Genomic DNA, 17,165 nt, shown 5'->3' on the forward strand with positions numbered 1-17,165 from the left:
CTGACACGTTGCCGAGCACAAAGAGATCGAACACAAAGGGACCCATATTATACTCCAAGAGGACTCAGACAGCCTAATTTTGTATTAATGTTCCCATTGTGCGAGATTGCATACCGTTAGGTTTAAGTGAATTTTGAAGTAATCAGAGTCTAGAGAAATATGAAGAAAAAAAATCTAAGGAAACAAGATTTTCTGTCTTGTTTATGGTGATTTATTTTATTTTATTTTATTTCATTTATTTTATTTTATTCATTTTTTGTTCCTCTGTGTGAGTGGGCAGATCCCAGTTAGATGCAGAATTCAATCTCCTCTGCTTTCACTGCAATCCCAAAATCACTCCATCTATATAAAATTGAAAAAATGAGAAAAACCAGACCTCCTCCATTTCCAAGTTTACTTTTAATGGAATAATAATAACTTCCCTGCTTCCCCAAGTTATTACGTTCTTCATTTTCTTTGCTATGACAAAATAGCCCAGTGAGATGAAGAAAAAAAGGCTCAACTTTCCTTTTATATTATCGTGTTTGTAAGCACGGAAACTCAAATAATGACTATATTTACCATCTATATGAGAAACACAACGATGCATGGACAGTTACCACTAACAACTTCAAAAGAGTATTATTATTCTTTGGCATTATCGATCAGCTTTTACTTCACAGCACTGCACTATGATTTAGTTTTTTGTATTCAGCAAACTAATCTGCTTTTATTCTGCCATGACGGTTCTATTTCCTGCCTTTTCAAAGCTAAAAAGCAAACAGACTTGCTGCTGTGTAAAAACGTTGGTAACTACTGGTCCCAGAACTTTAAAGCTCTATAAATTCACATCATTTTATATCAGAAACCAGCTTACCTGCTTCTACTGCTTTCACGGTGATGTTGTGCCAGCCCGCTGTCTCTCGGTCCAAAACCTTTCCCAGCGTGATGGCACCTGAGTCCGGATCAATATGGAAGATCAGATCCTGGTCTGTTGTCCGATCAATGGAGAATCTGACAGGAAAGACACAAGTTACAAAAATAAATTAAAAGGATCCACAAACTGTTCTTAAAGCTAATTCAGACTGGTACAACTTGACAATTGGCACTCATCCCCTGATAAATAGTTCATAGATATGTTATTAAATCATCTGTAACATTTTATACATCAGTGAGTGTTTACTATGCATCAATTAGGAACTTTAGCAGACATAAGTGCATTATTATTTTTATCTCTTTGATAGCCATGTAATTTTACCATTCAGCGATACAATTTTATATGCTGAAACATGTTTGCAAATGCTCATTGTACTGACAAGGTTGTAAATTCATCTGAAATGTTTCATATACCAACTCCAGATTAAATATAGAGATGATCATAGATTTTACTCAGTATTTTTTTAAAAAACTGGTCAGTTTTGTCTCTTTCTCTCCATTAAATACTATACTATGTTAGAATATTAACTCATTAACTGCCATTGACGAACAAAGTCATCATTTGCATTTTTTACTGTGTGGGCATCGGAACGAGCCCCCGCACCGTGAGAACAAACATCCCAGCTCTAAAGCCGATCTTCATCTGCGTACGTCACACGTCAAGTGATCAGGAAGCAGAAAATCCATGTTTTAGGAGATCGTTTTGGTAAAGCAGTAAAAAAAAAAAAGTGCGGTGCAAACTGAAAAAACCTCTGCCGATCACAATTCGACAGCGGATTATGAAAGAATGGATAACACTCAAAACACGCGGATTCTTCCTGATGTAAGAGACGAGTGTCCTTTTTGTTTTGGTAGTTTTGGCCCTGACATCATCATAGAGCGCAACGTTCTGTGATTCTTTAAAAAAAATGGGAAACGCTGAAAAATGCTGGCAGCAAAGGGCTTCACTGATCAGGAAACGGCTGGCATTTAATGATATAAAAGGCATGAACAATTATGTTTTAAGCTCATTTGTTTTCCAAATTTGTCATTGCAGCTTTAATTAATCCATTGTCTATAAACCATTAATTAGTCATCTACAAGGGTAGCTTTTTATAGTGGTATTTTAACATCTTAATCTAAGTGCTAAAATGTCTCCCCAGACATCATTAGTTTCTACAGGATAGATTCATCACTAAATCAAACAAATCACATGTGCGCATGAACTAAAACAATGTGCTGGAAGCAGCACCAGGTGTGTCAGATCAATCCCCCATCACTCAACCCACTCAGAGCAGACTGTTGTGCTTTTATGAAAAATATTTGTTATTTATGTATTTGTTTGTTTGCTGTTTCTGCTAGTTACCTGGTGTGTTTCTATTGATATACTAAAAATCCTTGCTGTAAATTACAAAGGTAAACCCATGTGCAAAGCTCCAGATGAACCAGAGAAGCACGTCCAGGGTGGATGCTTTATTTGTAATTGTTCTGATTTCTGGGGAAAAGGAACAAGTCTCAAATGTGATCTTGATTTAAAATGTCCTTTTCTGCTTGGATTGTGATGTGAAGCTTTAGTTCAGATGACCGATCACTACCAGTCACATTAACAAACCCACAATTCCCCAAGTAAAAAATGTCTAAAAGAAATGGAAGCCCCTACTTTTGTTTTACCCTTACACTGTAAAAAACAACAACATAAATACACAGCAACTATCAAACTTAAAAATGGTTACAACAACAAAAATATGACAAATGTAATCAAGTATTAGGCTAATGAATACAAACAAAGAGATTGCAGAAGCATTACTGAAATCGTCCCTAGTTGCGTGTGGTTGTTTGTCATCTCCTCTGAGGTAAAAAGCAGGGAAGATAAAAAAAAGCACCAACATTTTCACAAGCCCCACAAGAAAAAGGATAAATAGATTTTTTTTTTCTTCTATGGTGTTTGGGTGTTCTGAAAAGATTGGCGAGTCAACAAAAAACTGTTGAAAGGTTTCTTTGATCTTAACCCCCCAAAAACACACACACACACACACACACACACACACACACACACACACACACACACACACACACACACACACACACACACACACACACTGCACCCACTAAAACCATAATAAAGAACTATGGGTTCCATCAGCTCTTACGGGTTCTGACAGAGATGCCAGCCAGCATTCTTCAGACCTAACTGAGGAAGGCGATTTGTTGTTGAAGGAATAAACTGATGTGGAATAAAACACACATGATTGACTAATTGATAGAAAAGGAAGAGTTAAGGCTTTGATTTTCTGCTTCAATATCACTCACTGACCAACATATCATTAAAAAGAAACCCTATCCCACAACAACATATTGTTATTACACAGCATCGTCCTTATGTTTTGGAGAGGCTGAATCACTGAAATGCACACAGCTCTAGTAATCTACATTAATGTAAATATGAAGACATTTTGGTGCTGTTTTATAGCTCAGTGCTACTTTCAGCTATTGCCATTTGTTTCTTTCTTTCCTAGACTGAATGTAAATTTAGTTTTGGTTATGAGAGCAACACTATGTGTGTTTTTACTCTCAAATCTGAGTGAATCACTAGGTGGAGTTTAGGAAAGCTGTGATGCCTAAATCTGTCTTTGTGTTCCCACTCATTCAACCACAGAAACTCCCCTATCTTTCCCATCATATATACATGTACACAGTTACCACCCAAATACAGCATTTCAAGTGTTCCTTGTGCTGGGCTTTATCACAAGTAGAACTTTGGATGTCAAGAATTTTTGATCAGGGTCATTTTCAGAGGACATTCTGTACGTGCGTTGGTGTATCTTCTGTCAGTGAGATGCTCACTTTCTCCATCTCAGATTACATTTGTTCTTCTACACGAAGACCTTGATACAGACACTGAAATTTTATCCATAAAAGTAATCTGAAGTTAAAACAGTGATCTGCTGTGCATTTCATATGAAGAGAAAACATCTCGATCTTCTCCCTACCCCCTAATGATTTATCAGAGTGTAGGGAGGAGGTAGCCTGGCAAGCCAGACTAAATAAATGTATTATTTAAACTTTGCAAAGCAAGAATTTGGTCTAGTTCACTAGGCTAGGGAGGAGGGGTATTCAGAGTGAGTGTCTGCTTGCTAAGCAACAATAGAGAGCTACAGTTCATAAAGTTGACCCTCCCATATTACAGTCCAAATTGACAAAGCTTCTCGGATGAGAAGTGAAACTTCAAGAAACCGAAGAAGTCGAGTTTCCTTCATTTGAACCCTTTTGGATTACCATGACCTGACATGACTGAGAACATTCACCAACATAATAAAGTGGTTCTCTCACATCAAAAAAGCTCTGCCAATAACACAGTTTTGACTGAAAGCGATTATTGGATAATCTGGTGGTTATTCTCTCCGACCCGCCACACTTCCCTGGGCCCTCCGTACACAACACACTTGTGCATTTAGCAACAGACACCACTGGTGTGAGAGGTTTGTGGCTCAGTGATATCAGAGAAGGAGAAACAGACGGCGGCTACCACTTCAACTTTAGAACAAACTACTAGAGCCACAAAGAGAAAACACCATTTGAAGTCACGGAAAACAAAAGACATTTGGCCCTAGAGAACGGCGACTGGTGTTTAGCGTTATCTCGTTAACTGTGGCAATGTGGATTTCTGGTTCTGGCAGAAGCATCTTCAGGAAGATACCTGAGAGGAGTGTTCCATGACCGCATTTGCTACATTTGTTGTTCTGTAGCTACAGATGCTTTAAAAATAACTGTTTTAAAACCAGTTTCCCTCCTATAGTTCCACTAACTACACGCAGAGGAGAACTGTTTATATTTAGTGAAAAATCAAAAATAAACTATTTTCTAAGCTCTTATTGGAATTTCTGTGACAAGCTTTGATCAAAATATCACTTGTCTCATGTTTAAAAGCTGTCTTTTTATTCCTTTTGAAACAGCACTCTGCAGGGTACGTGGTTTTAGAGGGTAGTGTTAATAGTTGTCTCCAACACTTCATCTACACCCCTCTGCGCTGATCTTGTAACTGTTGGCATGGCTTTACTCCAGCAGGGCAAGTACTGAACATTAGGCCTGGGAGAAAAAAAAGGAATATTTAAAAAATTTAAATTAAAATTTCTGCTGCAAAGAACCCAGCTGTGCACACAGCCGTGCATCCATATCGGTTTGGACCAATTTGTTGCTTAATGGTTAAATTCACTTTCTGTAAACAACTAGCCCTAAAAGTGAACCGTGAAGTGAGTGGCAGATGTTCTTCCACACTGCAGTGGGGAGTGTCAAATTTAGCTTTTTCCATGACTTCTGCAAGCCAAGTAGCATGGTGTGCTTTAGCTCTGCCTGCTTAATTTATGTGGCATGCTGCTGTTGCAGTTTGAGTGTCTCGATTTTTTGAGTTTGTGTTTGAGTCAACAACAAAAAAGGGTCAGCAATATCAAACTGACCTGAATACTGGGTCATGCAGCTTTGTTGCAATGAGCTGTGTAGTGCACCATTTTCAGCATTTTTTAGGTTGTCAGTCGATTCCAGAAAAAAATAAATAAATAAAAAACTTATGCCAATAAGTTTACATTCAATGTTCAATCCCTCAAAATAAATTCATACAAACATAAAAATAAAGCTATTTTATTGTGTTTTAAAGGAAAACTGGGTAGTTTTAGCTTGCTATGAGTCCGTTTTAACCCACTTTTGTGAAACCTAAAGTAAAACGTATCTCCTCGCTGTGCATTCGTCTTGCACCTAAACCTAACATCTGAAATGTCTCTTCAGCCTTCATTAGTTTCTACAGGAGTGATTAATCACTAAATCAAACATATCAGCTGTGTTCATGATCAAAAACATGCAGGCAACTGGAAGCAGACTGCAGCACTGGCACCTCAGCTCCACATTACTAAGACTAAATAAAGTAGAACATAACAGGGACCGGACCGGCGACTCTGAAGTTGCAAGTGCAAGTGGCCACAGAGAATGGTGGGGTCTCAGTGGCATTTCATTAACCCTGTGGAGCAGGGATTCCCAAAGTGTGGTGCGCGCACCCCTGGGGGTGCGAGAGCTGCCGCTAGGGGGTGCACGAGGTGAAAAGTGTAATGGCTGCGGAGCTCAGAGAAGTCTGTCATATGTCACCATTAGCGTAGCCAGAAACTCATTTGTGGGTGGGCCTAAGAAAAGGTAAGCGGGCACAATAAATGTAATTGAAAACAAGTATATTTTTGCGCGCGTGCGTGTCCTCCGCATGTGCCCTAGCTTCATAATAACAATGCGCCGAGCTTCAGCACTCTGGCCTGCGCACGCCGATATGTTCCGTATTTGATCATTTTAACGGTGTTGGAGAAATCTGAAGGTGGCGAGTCATTCTGGCAGATTGTAATTAACACCTGCAGGTGTTCTGACATTGTAAACCTCACACACAGAACATTGTGGATGTAACAAAATAACAAGAAATGATTCCCATTCAGGCTATTGACAGCGCGCTGAAGATCTGAAGTTCAGAGTGCGTCTGTCAGAGGTCAGACGTGTTCCAGCGGAACCACGGCCCACGGGTGCACAAGTGAGCACATCTGGGCTGGGCAGAAGTCATTTTACAACATTGGTTTAAATAGCGCGAGACGCGGTGACTTGAGCGGCTGTGCCGCGCGTGCGCGCGCGCACACACACACACAGATTTAATAAGCGCACACGCTGCTTTAACTCCGGCGCGCCGTCAGACTGAAGGCAGAAATGAACGCTGCCTCCACCGTGATAAAAACTTTTAAGAGGTTATTTTTCATTCAAGGTCAAATTAAGATATTAGCTTCTGGGATGAGTCGGGTCCGCTCCAGCCAGTGACTCAGAACCTGACTACAACTCACGTTACTGCAGCATTTGTTATTCCGGTCTGCATGACAGCGGATCGCAGATTCAGCCACACCATAAAACAGCAATAAGTCGGTCTGAGGCAAAAGTGAACATCATGGCTATATCTTGTCCCCTATTGACATATGATTACGCACAAGTAGGTCATCAGTTCAGGTTTACGCAGAGCAGAAGGAAGGAGAGCGCTCTGGCCGCACAGGTTAAACGTTCCTACTTTAAGAAAACCGTTAAATTGCATTGTTTATGTGCTACCTGGGCACTCTAAATATTTATTCAAAATGAAATCAAAGGAAATTGTAATGGTATCGAATGCTTATTAATTACTATTTAAAAAATGAAAGTGATAGGGAATTTTTTTTAACCCTCTCTGTTTAGCTTGACATCTGATATATATATATATATATATATATATATATATATATATATATATATATATATATATATATATATATATAGAGAGAGAGAGAGAGAGAGAGAGAGAGAGAGAGAGAGAGAGAGAGAGAGAGAGAGAGCCATGCCCCGATGTGGGGGCTGGGTGCGTCGACATGGTCGGGACATAGAAGGGGGTGCGTGGCTAAATAAGTTTGGGAACCACTGCTGTAGAGGATCATTTTAACACATACTGGCTGAAGAAAACAATTTAAAAAAGCTGAAAAAGTTGCATAGTATCCCTTGAATATTATCTTTAGCTTTGGGTTTAAAGACAAATGCTTCTTGATACAGCTGAAAACAGAAGATTTTCCAAGCTGAAATGTATTTATTCTCATAATAAGTGCAAAAGTATAATCAGAGCAAACCTCTGAGAGTCGAGGTGAAGGAGTATGCAAAGAGAAATATAGGGATGTGGGATAAATCCATTTTGATCTTCGGAAGTGACGCACATTTTTAGAGCAATACCTGAATCGAGTGACATACTTTAAAATTTAGGCAACTGTAAACAAAGTACAGAAAGTGTGTTTCTGAGTTTTTGACTTGGTGGAAACTGCAGACAATTCTCCTACTCTGCATTTTCAGAGGTGAGAAGGCATCTCCAGCAACACAAAATCTGGAGTATGTTGTAACTGCAGAATAAATCCAGTAAGTCAGGAACAACTCCGTTTATTTTCTACCCCTTTCATACCTCACAGGTTTATTCGTCACATCTGGATCCCGGGCAGTGACGATCCCAACCACCGACCCAACTTTGGCATCCTCCTGAACTTCCATTATTGTGCCATCTGCAGGCTGAAAGATGGGTGGCTCGTCGATGTCCGAAACACTCACGCGAACAATGGTTTGGTCTCTGAAAGACCCCAGGTCCACAAAGCGAGGGTCAACATGCTTGTTTACTGCTTCTACAACAACATTGTGTGTCTGCTTGCTCTCAAAGTCCAAAGGCTGGAAAAAAAAGAAACAATCTTGTGAGTAAACAGTGTCGCCACCATGGTCCGCAGTCACATTTTAAAAGTAAGCACGTCTTTTTTAATTGAACGAAGCTAAACCTGTATAACCCATGGCTGTAGCAAGTTGTACATCTTAGGTGTGTTCTTGCTGTGTCGTATTTCTAATTCCATGCTGTAGTTCTTTTTTAAAACACAGAACAGTTTATTTACCTGTTTGCCCACTACGTTTCGTTTGCGGCTGCAAACTTCCTCAGGCTGACGCTGATGGTGGCGGATAACCGGAGAAGGAAGTGACGCCACCATCAGCGTCAGCCTGAGGAAGTTTGCAGCCGCAAACGAAACGTAGCGGGCAAACAGGTAACAAAACTGTTCTGTGTTTTAAAAAAGAACTACAGCATGGGATGTAGTAAGTTGTATCATCACATAACATTCCAGCATAGATACTACACCCAGTTACCCCTGACTGATACAATATAAAACATATGTGGCTGAGTTTGAATGAGTGATTGACACAAACCAGAGCCACCTTCATCTCTTGTCCTGACTACTATGGTTGCCTTCAAGCAGAAAACAAATTGGAACCCCTACAGATGGTACTGAACACATCAGCAATCTGGTGTTTGATCAGCCAAAAAGAGCACATGCCACCTAATTACCCATTAACTTTAGTAGCTACCTGCGGGTCCAAATTCAAATCACTGACAGGTTTCCTGCAAAATGACTACATGGTTTCAATCCACCAATCTAACGTCGATCATACCGGCTGATGTTTCACCTGAAGCAATATCTGTTTTAATTAAACGTGTCATGTAATGCATTTTTTAAGTACAGAGCTGTCCAAGTAGAGACTGTTTTCATTTTTTGTTATGGGATTATGGAACAAGCTGCAAAATGTGCCAATGTATCTCTTACACCCCAAATCACTCCCTCAGGCTTTGTTTTGCACCTTTGCACCAACCTATCCTGCCATTTTTTTTTTTTATAAGAGCGTACTTGAGGCATATGACAGAGTATCTTACAGCACTGAAGGTTTAATGTTGTTTCATAAGGACAAAGTGTTTGTTAAAAAAAGTAAATGTAATGCAAATGTAAAGTTGAATCTTGTATGATCCAAATTCAAGTGGGCAGCTCTAAGTGCCCACTTTATTATGAGCTCTCATTGTGTCCTATGTGTAGATGCACACAGGATGCACAGAGAATGCAAAATGCAAGAATTCAGACAGGTGTAAGGGGTATGTGTCATTTTTAAAGAATTAAAAATCTATTTGTTCATACAATTTAAATTTAAATCATCAATAAATATTGCTTTAGTTACTTTAGAAATGTCTATAGATACTAAAAAGATATACTATTCTTATATAATAGTCTTTCACAATCCGATCCATTCAGTTTGAAATGATGAAGCATGTACACATAATCCATAGTAATCTAATAATCCTGTTGTAAATAAACTCTGGTCAAAATCATTTTATTTCACTGCAATTGTAATTTCAGGTCATCACAGACACAAAGAAAAAAAACATTTAGTTGGATTCTTTCTAGCCTTTCCCCTACTTCACACTGGAGGCATCAGCAGAGCGGAAGGGCAGGGGAATGGTTTACTCACAACTTTTGTTGCATGCTAGTACACACCAGAAGAATCCCAGCCATGGAGCTCTACCATGATCCTGGCTTGGTTCACAAGATCACAAAATCTATTTAGACTTCAAGGGTCATGGCTTCTTTATGCCATCCACAGATAAACCAAAACGTAGGAAATTGTCATGGTCTGTGTCTGCTTCTCACCTCATGTGTCTCCTTTTGTCCTCATTCGTCTCTAGGTGCTCCTTTTGTGTCTTCTAGCGCCCTCATGTGTCGTGTCTGCGTCTTCCTCATGTGTCTCCTGGTGTTCCCCATTTGCCCTCTAGGTTTACCTCCTCAGACTTCCCTCTCCCAGGTCCTGTGCTCTCTTGGCCCCCTCTTAGCCACGCCCCTGTAGTTTCTTTCTGTAGTGTTTTCCTTTAGTGTCAGCTTCCCCTTAGAATATTAGTTATGTTCATGCCTTCTGGTCTTTTGTTTTTCTCTAGGGTCATTTTCCTTTGTTACAGCCTTTCATTATTTAGTGTGTGTTTTCCCACCAATGTTTTCTTCCTCCTCCCTGAGTTAGTAATTGTGTTCACCTGGTCCCTCTCCCCACACACCTGCAATTCATCTGCCTCTCATCTTCCCAGTCTATTTAAGCCCTGTCTTGTCTCTGTGTGGTTGTCGGTCCATTGTATTTCTGTCAGCGTGTGTTCGTTCTCTGTCTGAGCTTTTTCGTCTCTAGGTCTTCGTGCTCTTAGTGAGCTTCTTGTCTCTAGGTTTTTTGGTGCTCTAATGGGCCATTCCCATCTGTACCGGGACGGCCCGGGCCAGGTAGCATAGGTTGTTTACATATCTGGGTGGCCTGGTATATTTTCGGGCAAACCAAGGCACATCCTCAGCCCTCTTCTCGAGGGGGTCTGCTTCAGGCTGACCAGGGCCAACACACCCACTGCTGACAGCAAATTCACACCTTCCATTAGAGCAAGCCTCTGATTGGTGGGTAGAATAAGCCCACATGGGCTTAAGGCAAAGATGTGTGGAATCAACCGGGCCAGGCTTGGGCCGACTGGGGCCACCTGGCACAGATGGAAATGGCCCATAATAAGAGAGCTTTGGGTGTCCTGTGCTCCAGGACTTTTGGACTTTGGCTTGCTGCCTTGGATTTATTTTTGTTCTTTTATCCTGCAAATAAAATGATTTTTACTTTGAACCAACTTCTGCCTCTTGTCGTCTGGGTAATCTGCATATTTGGGTCCTAAACATCCCCACAACGTGACAGGAAATCACATTTGATATTGCTGTTTGATGTCATATATGATGTTGTTTCTCTCCACTTCCAGGATTAAAGCCATGAAAAAACACACTGTTGCACTTCTCGAATGATGCAGGTAGTAAATAAGCAATTAGGTCCCATGTATTGACATAGCATACATAGATATGAAACTGCATCACTACAGTAGACTTTTATTTTGAAAATTATCAGATGTGATTTCCTGTCTAGCCCCATGTTTGCTGAAATTGATGTGTCCCAGAACCAGCTTGTGGCAAAAATAGAACCCACCCTGTTGTTGGCAGCACGGCATGCTGAAAATGGCCGTGTCGTGGCTGGTTTGAATCACCCGTGTGGACTATAATGAATTCTAGTTGAGGCAGTGACGATCTGCTGCCGTTCCGCACTGCTACTGCTTCCAGTGTGAAGTAGGGGTCAGCCTTCTGTTTTAATAAACTTGTCAACTGTCGTCGTATAAATGAAATTAATTTCAACTAGCGTTACAGGACTTTTACTTAATTTTTTTAAAAACTGTAAGGAGCTCTGCGAGTCAGTTTGGATTAGGGTGAAAATCTGTTAGGGTGACTGTGTACCAGCAGTATCACCCAACAAGTACATAACAACTAGTATGAGTAATTAACATTCCCTCATCAATGGTAATTCTAGGCCCCATTTAAACAAGCAATGTTTCCTTAAAGACATACACTTCCCACATCTCTGTACTTTATGTGAAAATGTGGCCATTGCATCCTTTAACTTTCTTTTTCAAAAAGCTGACAGATAATATTTTCAACAATGTGCATCAATTATCAATCTCATTTTGTGTATCACAGTGCATGTCAGTGTGTCAGCATTTCTGAAAAGGCGTTGCGGCCTTCATGCTGATTTCTCACCAGCTGAATTCCAATTACTCATACTTTTCCAAGAAGCCAAGCACTAGGATGTGTTTGAATTGTATGTATGATATACCACTAAGAAAGAAAAGTCTACTTCCAAGTCAACCTTTGAGCAGATGACCAAAGATTCTATCTCAAAGTTTTTTCTGATATCATGCAAAATTCATGAAACAACAAACATTGACACCAAGCTGCCCAGTCTTAAGGAAGAAAAGCAACGGCCAAGCCAAACCGTGCTAAACAGTCAGTCTGATGGTTTTTAACTAGAAAGCTTCCTCTGGTCTGTACCCAGCGTTCCTACTGTAACTCCGGCCAAATAAATCTCTTTGATTTGTCTTTTCAAAAAAGACATTAATCCCATTGCCCATTTATTTTTTGGGCTTAACACATTTTGCCAAGATTCTGTGTAACTGTTGTAGTTGCTGTGAAAGCCAACATTGGTAAACAACAAACAACAACAGCTCTGTGACACAGCTTTAGTTCCAAATGTACCTTCTTGATGGAGACAACGGCTTCCTGTGTCTCTAAATCTGTTGTGACCTTGAAGAGCTCTCCTCCATCTTTGATCAGATAGCTCATATCTGTGTTTTCTCCCATGTCTGCATCTGTAGCAATGACGCGTCCAACCGGCGTCCCCACAGCTGCTCCCTCTGACACCGAAAACTGGTTCATCTCTGGTAAATTGAGAAGGTGGCCAGAGGGAGAAAGTATAGACAGTTCAAACAAGACAGATAGATGGAGTTATAAAAAAACACCACCAGAAGAAAGATGAGGAGAGTTTGACTAGGAGGAGAATTAGAGAATATAAAACGGACAGAAAGGTGAGAAAAGCAAGAAAATGAGATGCTAATAACACTGAACAGATATAGGCAGATGAACAGATATCAACATCTAGTAGTTTCAACATTTAAAGGTGTTGAACACCCATTTAATCAATACATTTGCAGTGGTTTCGGGTAAGAATGAAAGCCTTACACGTTGAACTCAAGGGGAAAATGCCCAGAAGCAATTGGATCTGTGTGCTGCAGCAGAAAGTGGCAGTGGACAGCAGGACTGTGAGTATTATTTCCTGATATTTGGACATCCCGGATTGGATAACAGCAACGTGACTCTACCGCTGACTCAGTTTGCTTTGCGACATTGATGTTTAATCACCACAAATACCACAAACCTGGAGGAGCTTCCGCCATGTGGTGGAATTTCCCTCTGGGATTAATAGTCTTTTTTTATTGAATTCAATTGAATTGAATGGAGTAATACATTTGGCTTGTGCTAGCTGAGGCATTCAATGCTGTTTCCTGGATGCTAAAACAACAACCTTCCCCTTTGCAAGTCAAGATAGGTGAGTCCAAGTGTCAGCTTGATGTAGATTTGACAGGCTTTTCTATTCCTAGAGCTTCACCATCTATTTTCTATCAGAAGATAAAGCAGGAGACAGGTGTAGGAGACTATTTTCACATTCAACCTGCATTTAGACTCAGAGTGACTGATTATAATCAGAAATAATAATGCATTTTTTTCAGTGTTCCAAACCTTTAATTGTTCGGTTATTTCCTGCAAACCAGGTTACCTTAAGAGTATCGTTAATGTCAGCAATTTTTACCTAACATTAATGACCTAAAGGTGACAACAGTGTTGTTGCCACCATCCCTACATATTTGCCCAAAAAAATTACATATTTGCCATAAAACATTTTTATTTTGTAATTTAAAATTTGTTTTTTTAATTATAATACTGAACCAGATGTTTTGTCTTTACAACAAAACAAAACCAAATAAAACATAAAACCAGCCAGAGATCATTAAAAACTAGATCTATAGGCAGAATATTAAACTCTATGGCTACAAGGAAAGAAATCATGTTTAAGCATAAAAGTCCTTACATATACCATATGTCATCCTCCTGTGCAGCTGATTTATGGAACTGTATTTCAGATTCTGTTTTCCATATCCTGCAGTGGCACCACCGTATTTCTGGAGGGCTTATCACTCTGACTGGGCAAATATGATTTACAGAGATGAAAAAGGGATTCATACACAAATATGAAAAGGTGTGTGAAGACATATCACTCTCTACCAGCTAAACTGGCTGCACCTCTAGCTTAATCAAATGCACTGCTATTATAGGGTTATAGTACTACTTTGTCTTCAAATAAAAGAAAACAACATCAAAAAGGGGAAATGGAAGGAAAATCACAATTTTAGTAACACATCTTATTACTTCTCAGTCAGGTTTAGCTGTCCGGAGAATTTTATTTGGCGTCTTAGAGAACCATTACTTTACGAAAGTATAAAAACCATCAGGGCACTAAACGTACTTGATCGATGTCTAAACTTTACTTCTTTTTTTTTAAAGGTGCATGTGATGTTAGGTGATTAAATTATGATTAAATAATTTGGATAATGATTTAAATCTGCTTGTTGAGTCCGTGAACACTCAAAGCTTTGTGTGAGTCATAAAGACTGGAAAAAAAAATCACCATAATATCCAATCAGCTGTATCGACTGAACCATTTATGAGCTTTCCTTAAAAAACATGATCAAATGTGCAGTGGAACGAATCAGTTCTCCGCGATTGATAGATAACTTTGTTATGGGCTGCCTGTATGAATGGTCCATAAATTTAATTTAGGTGATTTTCTTTTGCTGTATGCAAGCCAATCATGCAGCTACCATTTGGTGTCAGTGGCCTGCAGGTTTCCAAGGCACATTATGCATCTTTTATTACGCTCTTTTATTTCTTTTCTTTTCTTTGCTAAGAGAACAGTCTGTCTGTCATTTCCAACTGCTTTCTCCTCCTACATCACCATCTCCTTTAAAGTCCAAGGTAAGAGAATGTGCGGGTTATACTTACTCTGTGTGAAGCGTGGCGGGTTGTCATTAACGTCTGTGATCACTATGGTCACTGTGGTGGAGCCAGAGAGACCACCCATTTGTCCTGCCATGTCTGTTGCCTTGACGACCAACTCATAACGATCCTGTGTCTCGCGGTCCAAATCCGCCACTGCTGTCATGATTATTCCTAATGAGTGATAGAAGAGTTTGGGAAAAAAGAGGCAGAGAAGAGGAAGAGTAGTAAGTAAATGAGGCCACGGGAAAGGTTACATCAGTTGTTAGCACTTATGCAATAACAGGTTCCATTTCCACTTTCAGTTCGGATATCACCCTCTGCTAAGTGGTGTGTTATGAAGGAATAAGTGCAGTGTATTTCAGTTTTTCCTCTTGATGGGAGAGGCCGTGTCATTTTTGCCCCTCTGCACATACATCATTTTATGGCTCAGTTGTATTAAAATGAATAATATATAGGAGCAGAATGAAAGCAAGCTACAGCCACCCTGAGCAGCATTATAACTTGTCTACAGTGGGAAAAGCACACTCATGCCTATAAAGTTGACATCTAGAAAACATGTGAGGGGCACAGGGAAATTGATATAATATGGGGAGAGAGAGGGGGTTGCAGCAAAGGAAGGAATCAAAACCAGTGCAATAGTTCCTTTCCAGTGGAGTGTAGTTTTAGCTGCATTTCAATAGTAAAACATTCATTGGTGACTGACTATTGGGCCTATAGCTCGCTGATTGTGTTCACTTTAGAATTGTGTTGATGTACCTACAGCTATCCAAAACAAACTGCTGGCAGAGGTGGCTTTATAGGTTTGGTTCACTAGTTTATGCAATACATTTGCAGTGGTCTCTAGTGGGAATGAATGCCTTGTAAGTCATAATGGGGAATAATTTCTGCTGTGTGGTAGAGTTGCTAATGTCAGTGTTGTCTTCTGCTGGTTGAGACATTCTCTGCTGGAAGTCAAGATGGGTGAGTCCATGAACATCAGTCACATCGTCTTCAGACAGTGTAGAACTGTGCGGCTAGGTTTCTGACTGACTCTAGGAAACAAGATCACATCAGTCCGGTGCTACTCTGTTTTCGGCCATTATGTAAACTTTTCGTATTTGTTTTTAATTTCTTTCAGGGATCTACTCCCCTCTGTTTAACTACACTCCTGAATAGTTATGTTCCACCACGCTCTTTGTGCTCCTCTAATCAGAGCCTGCTTGCTGTCCCTTGTAATAGGTTTCAGACTCGTGGGTACTGGGCTTTCTCAGCTTCAGCTCCCTCAATCTGGAACCAGCTGACACTGTCGATTAGACTGCCTCCATTCCTGCTGGTTTTTAAGAGCCGTCTTCAAACTAATTTTAGAGTTCTCTGATCATGTTTGAGATTGACCCAGTTGTGTTGCCTTTTCTGTGTTTTTTGTTCTTACTTTTATTTATTGTACTGCGTTCTAGTTTTTTTTTATGTGCTGTGTCCAATGCCTTGGGGTTCCATAGAGGGTTGTGGAAGGTGCTTTCTAAATAAGCATTGATTGATTGATTGAGTGATTGCTTTCTTGATTGATTGATTGATTGATGATTGATGATTGATTGATTGATTGATTGATTGATTGATTCATTCATTCATTCATTCATTCATTCATTCATTCATTCATTGAGTGTAATGTGATGTGATGTAGATCTGTCAGGCTTTTCAAATGCATCTATTTTCTATCAGTAGCCACTCTGAGGCGGACTGGCAATCTGTGCATTCTGGAGAACCCCAGAACAGCCTCAGGGTGTTGGCGCTCCCCGACAAGGGGGTTGAGCAGACTGCTGCAACTATCCTACCCACTTGTAGACAGTAACCCCACCCCCACCCTACCCCCGCACTAATGCTTATGGCATGTATATGATTTTTCAGTGAACCACACCTTTAATAGGATAATAACTAACTTTCTACTTCTTTTTTATATATCCCATTTTGACTAACCCTTTGATGCATGGATTATGAAATCTTCAACCATGATTTTTTTAACAATTTTTTTCATTCATCTTTAGGTGTGAATGAAACAAATTTCAACATATACTTTTTGTAACATTTAATAATTCACAAATAATTTATTACATGTCCACTTCAGTGGACAGCGTGCATTCTGAACATGAAATATGTTGGCTTGACTTACTGAAGTCCAAATGGAGGGGCTCAAATGTAATAATGTCTTCAACAGCTGTTCTTAATAGCAATAAATAAATAAATAAATACATAGAGAGAGAGAGAGAGAGAGAGAGAGAGAGAGAGAGAGAGAGAGAGAGAGAGAGAGAGAGAGAGAGAGAGAGAGAGAGAGAGAGAGAGAGAGAGAAGGAGAGAGAGAGAGAGAGAGAGAGAGAGAGTACCTGTCCACTGTTGTGACCATTGTGCATCAAAGGTTTAAGTGAAGAAATAGATGTCAAATGTTCACGTGTGCATCAAGAGTCACCTATTCTACTA

The 17,165-nt window shown here is 39.9% G+C and overlaps 1 protein-coding gene across 2 annotated transcripts in view; it reads right to left on the reverse strand.

Annotated features, from left to right (window-relative positions):
• The window catches only part of LOC107385374 (cadherin-22), a 298,526-nt gene that overhangs the window by 82,668 nt on the left and 198,693 nt on the right, over positions 1-17,165 (reverse strand). For both annotated transcript variants that reach the window (XM_054751944.2, XM_015959211.3), the window contains 4 exons: positions 14,721-14,888; positions 12,360-12,541; positions 7,877-8,133; positions 857-993 (listed from right to left, as the gene is read on the reverse strand). In XM_054751944.2, the coding sequence (XP_054607919.2) occupies positions 857-993; positions 7,877-8,133; positions 12,360-12,541; positions 14,721-14,888 (744 nt within the window). The remainder of the gene's footprint in view (positions 1-856; positions 994-7,876; positions 8,134-12,359; positions 12,542-14,720; positions 14,889-17,165) is intronic.

Source organism: Nothobranchius furzeri, chromosome 3 (assembly GCF_043380555.1).
Source record: "Nothobranchius furzeri strain GRZ-AD chromosome 3, NfurGRZ-RIMD1, whole genome shotgun sequence".
Classification (NCBI taxonomy): domain Eukaryota; kingdom Metazoa; phylum Chordata; class Actinopteri; order Cyprinodontiformes; family Nothobranchiidae; genus Nothobranchius; species Nothobranchius furzeri.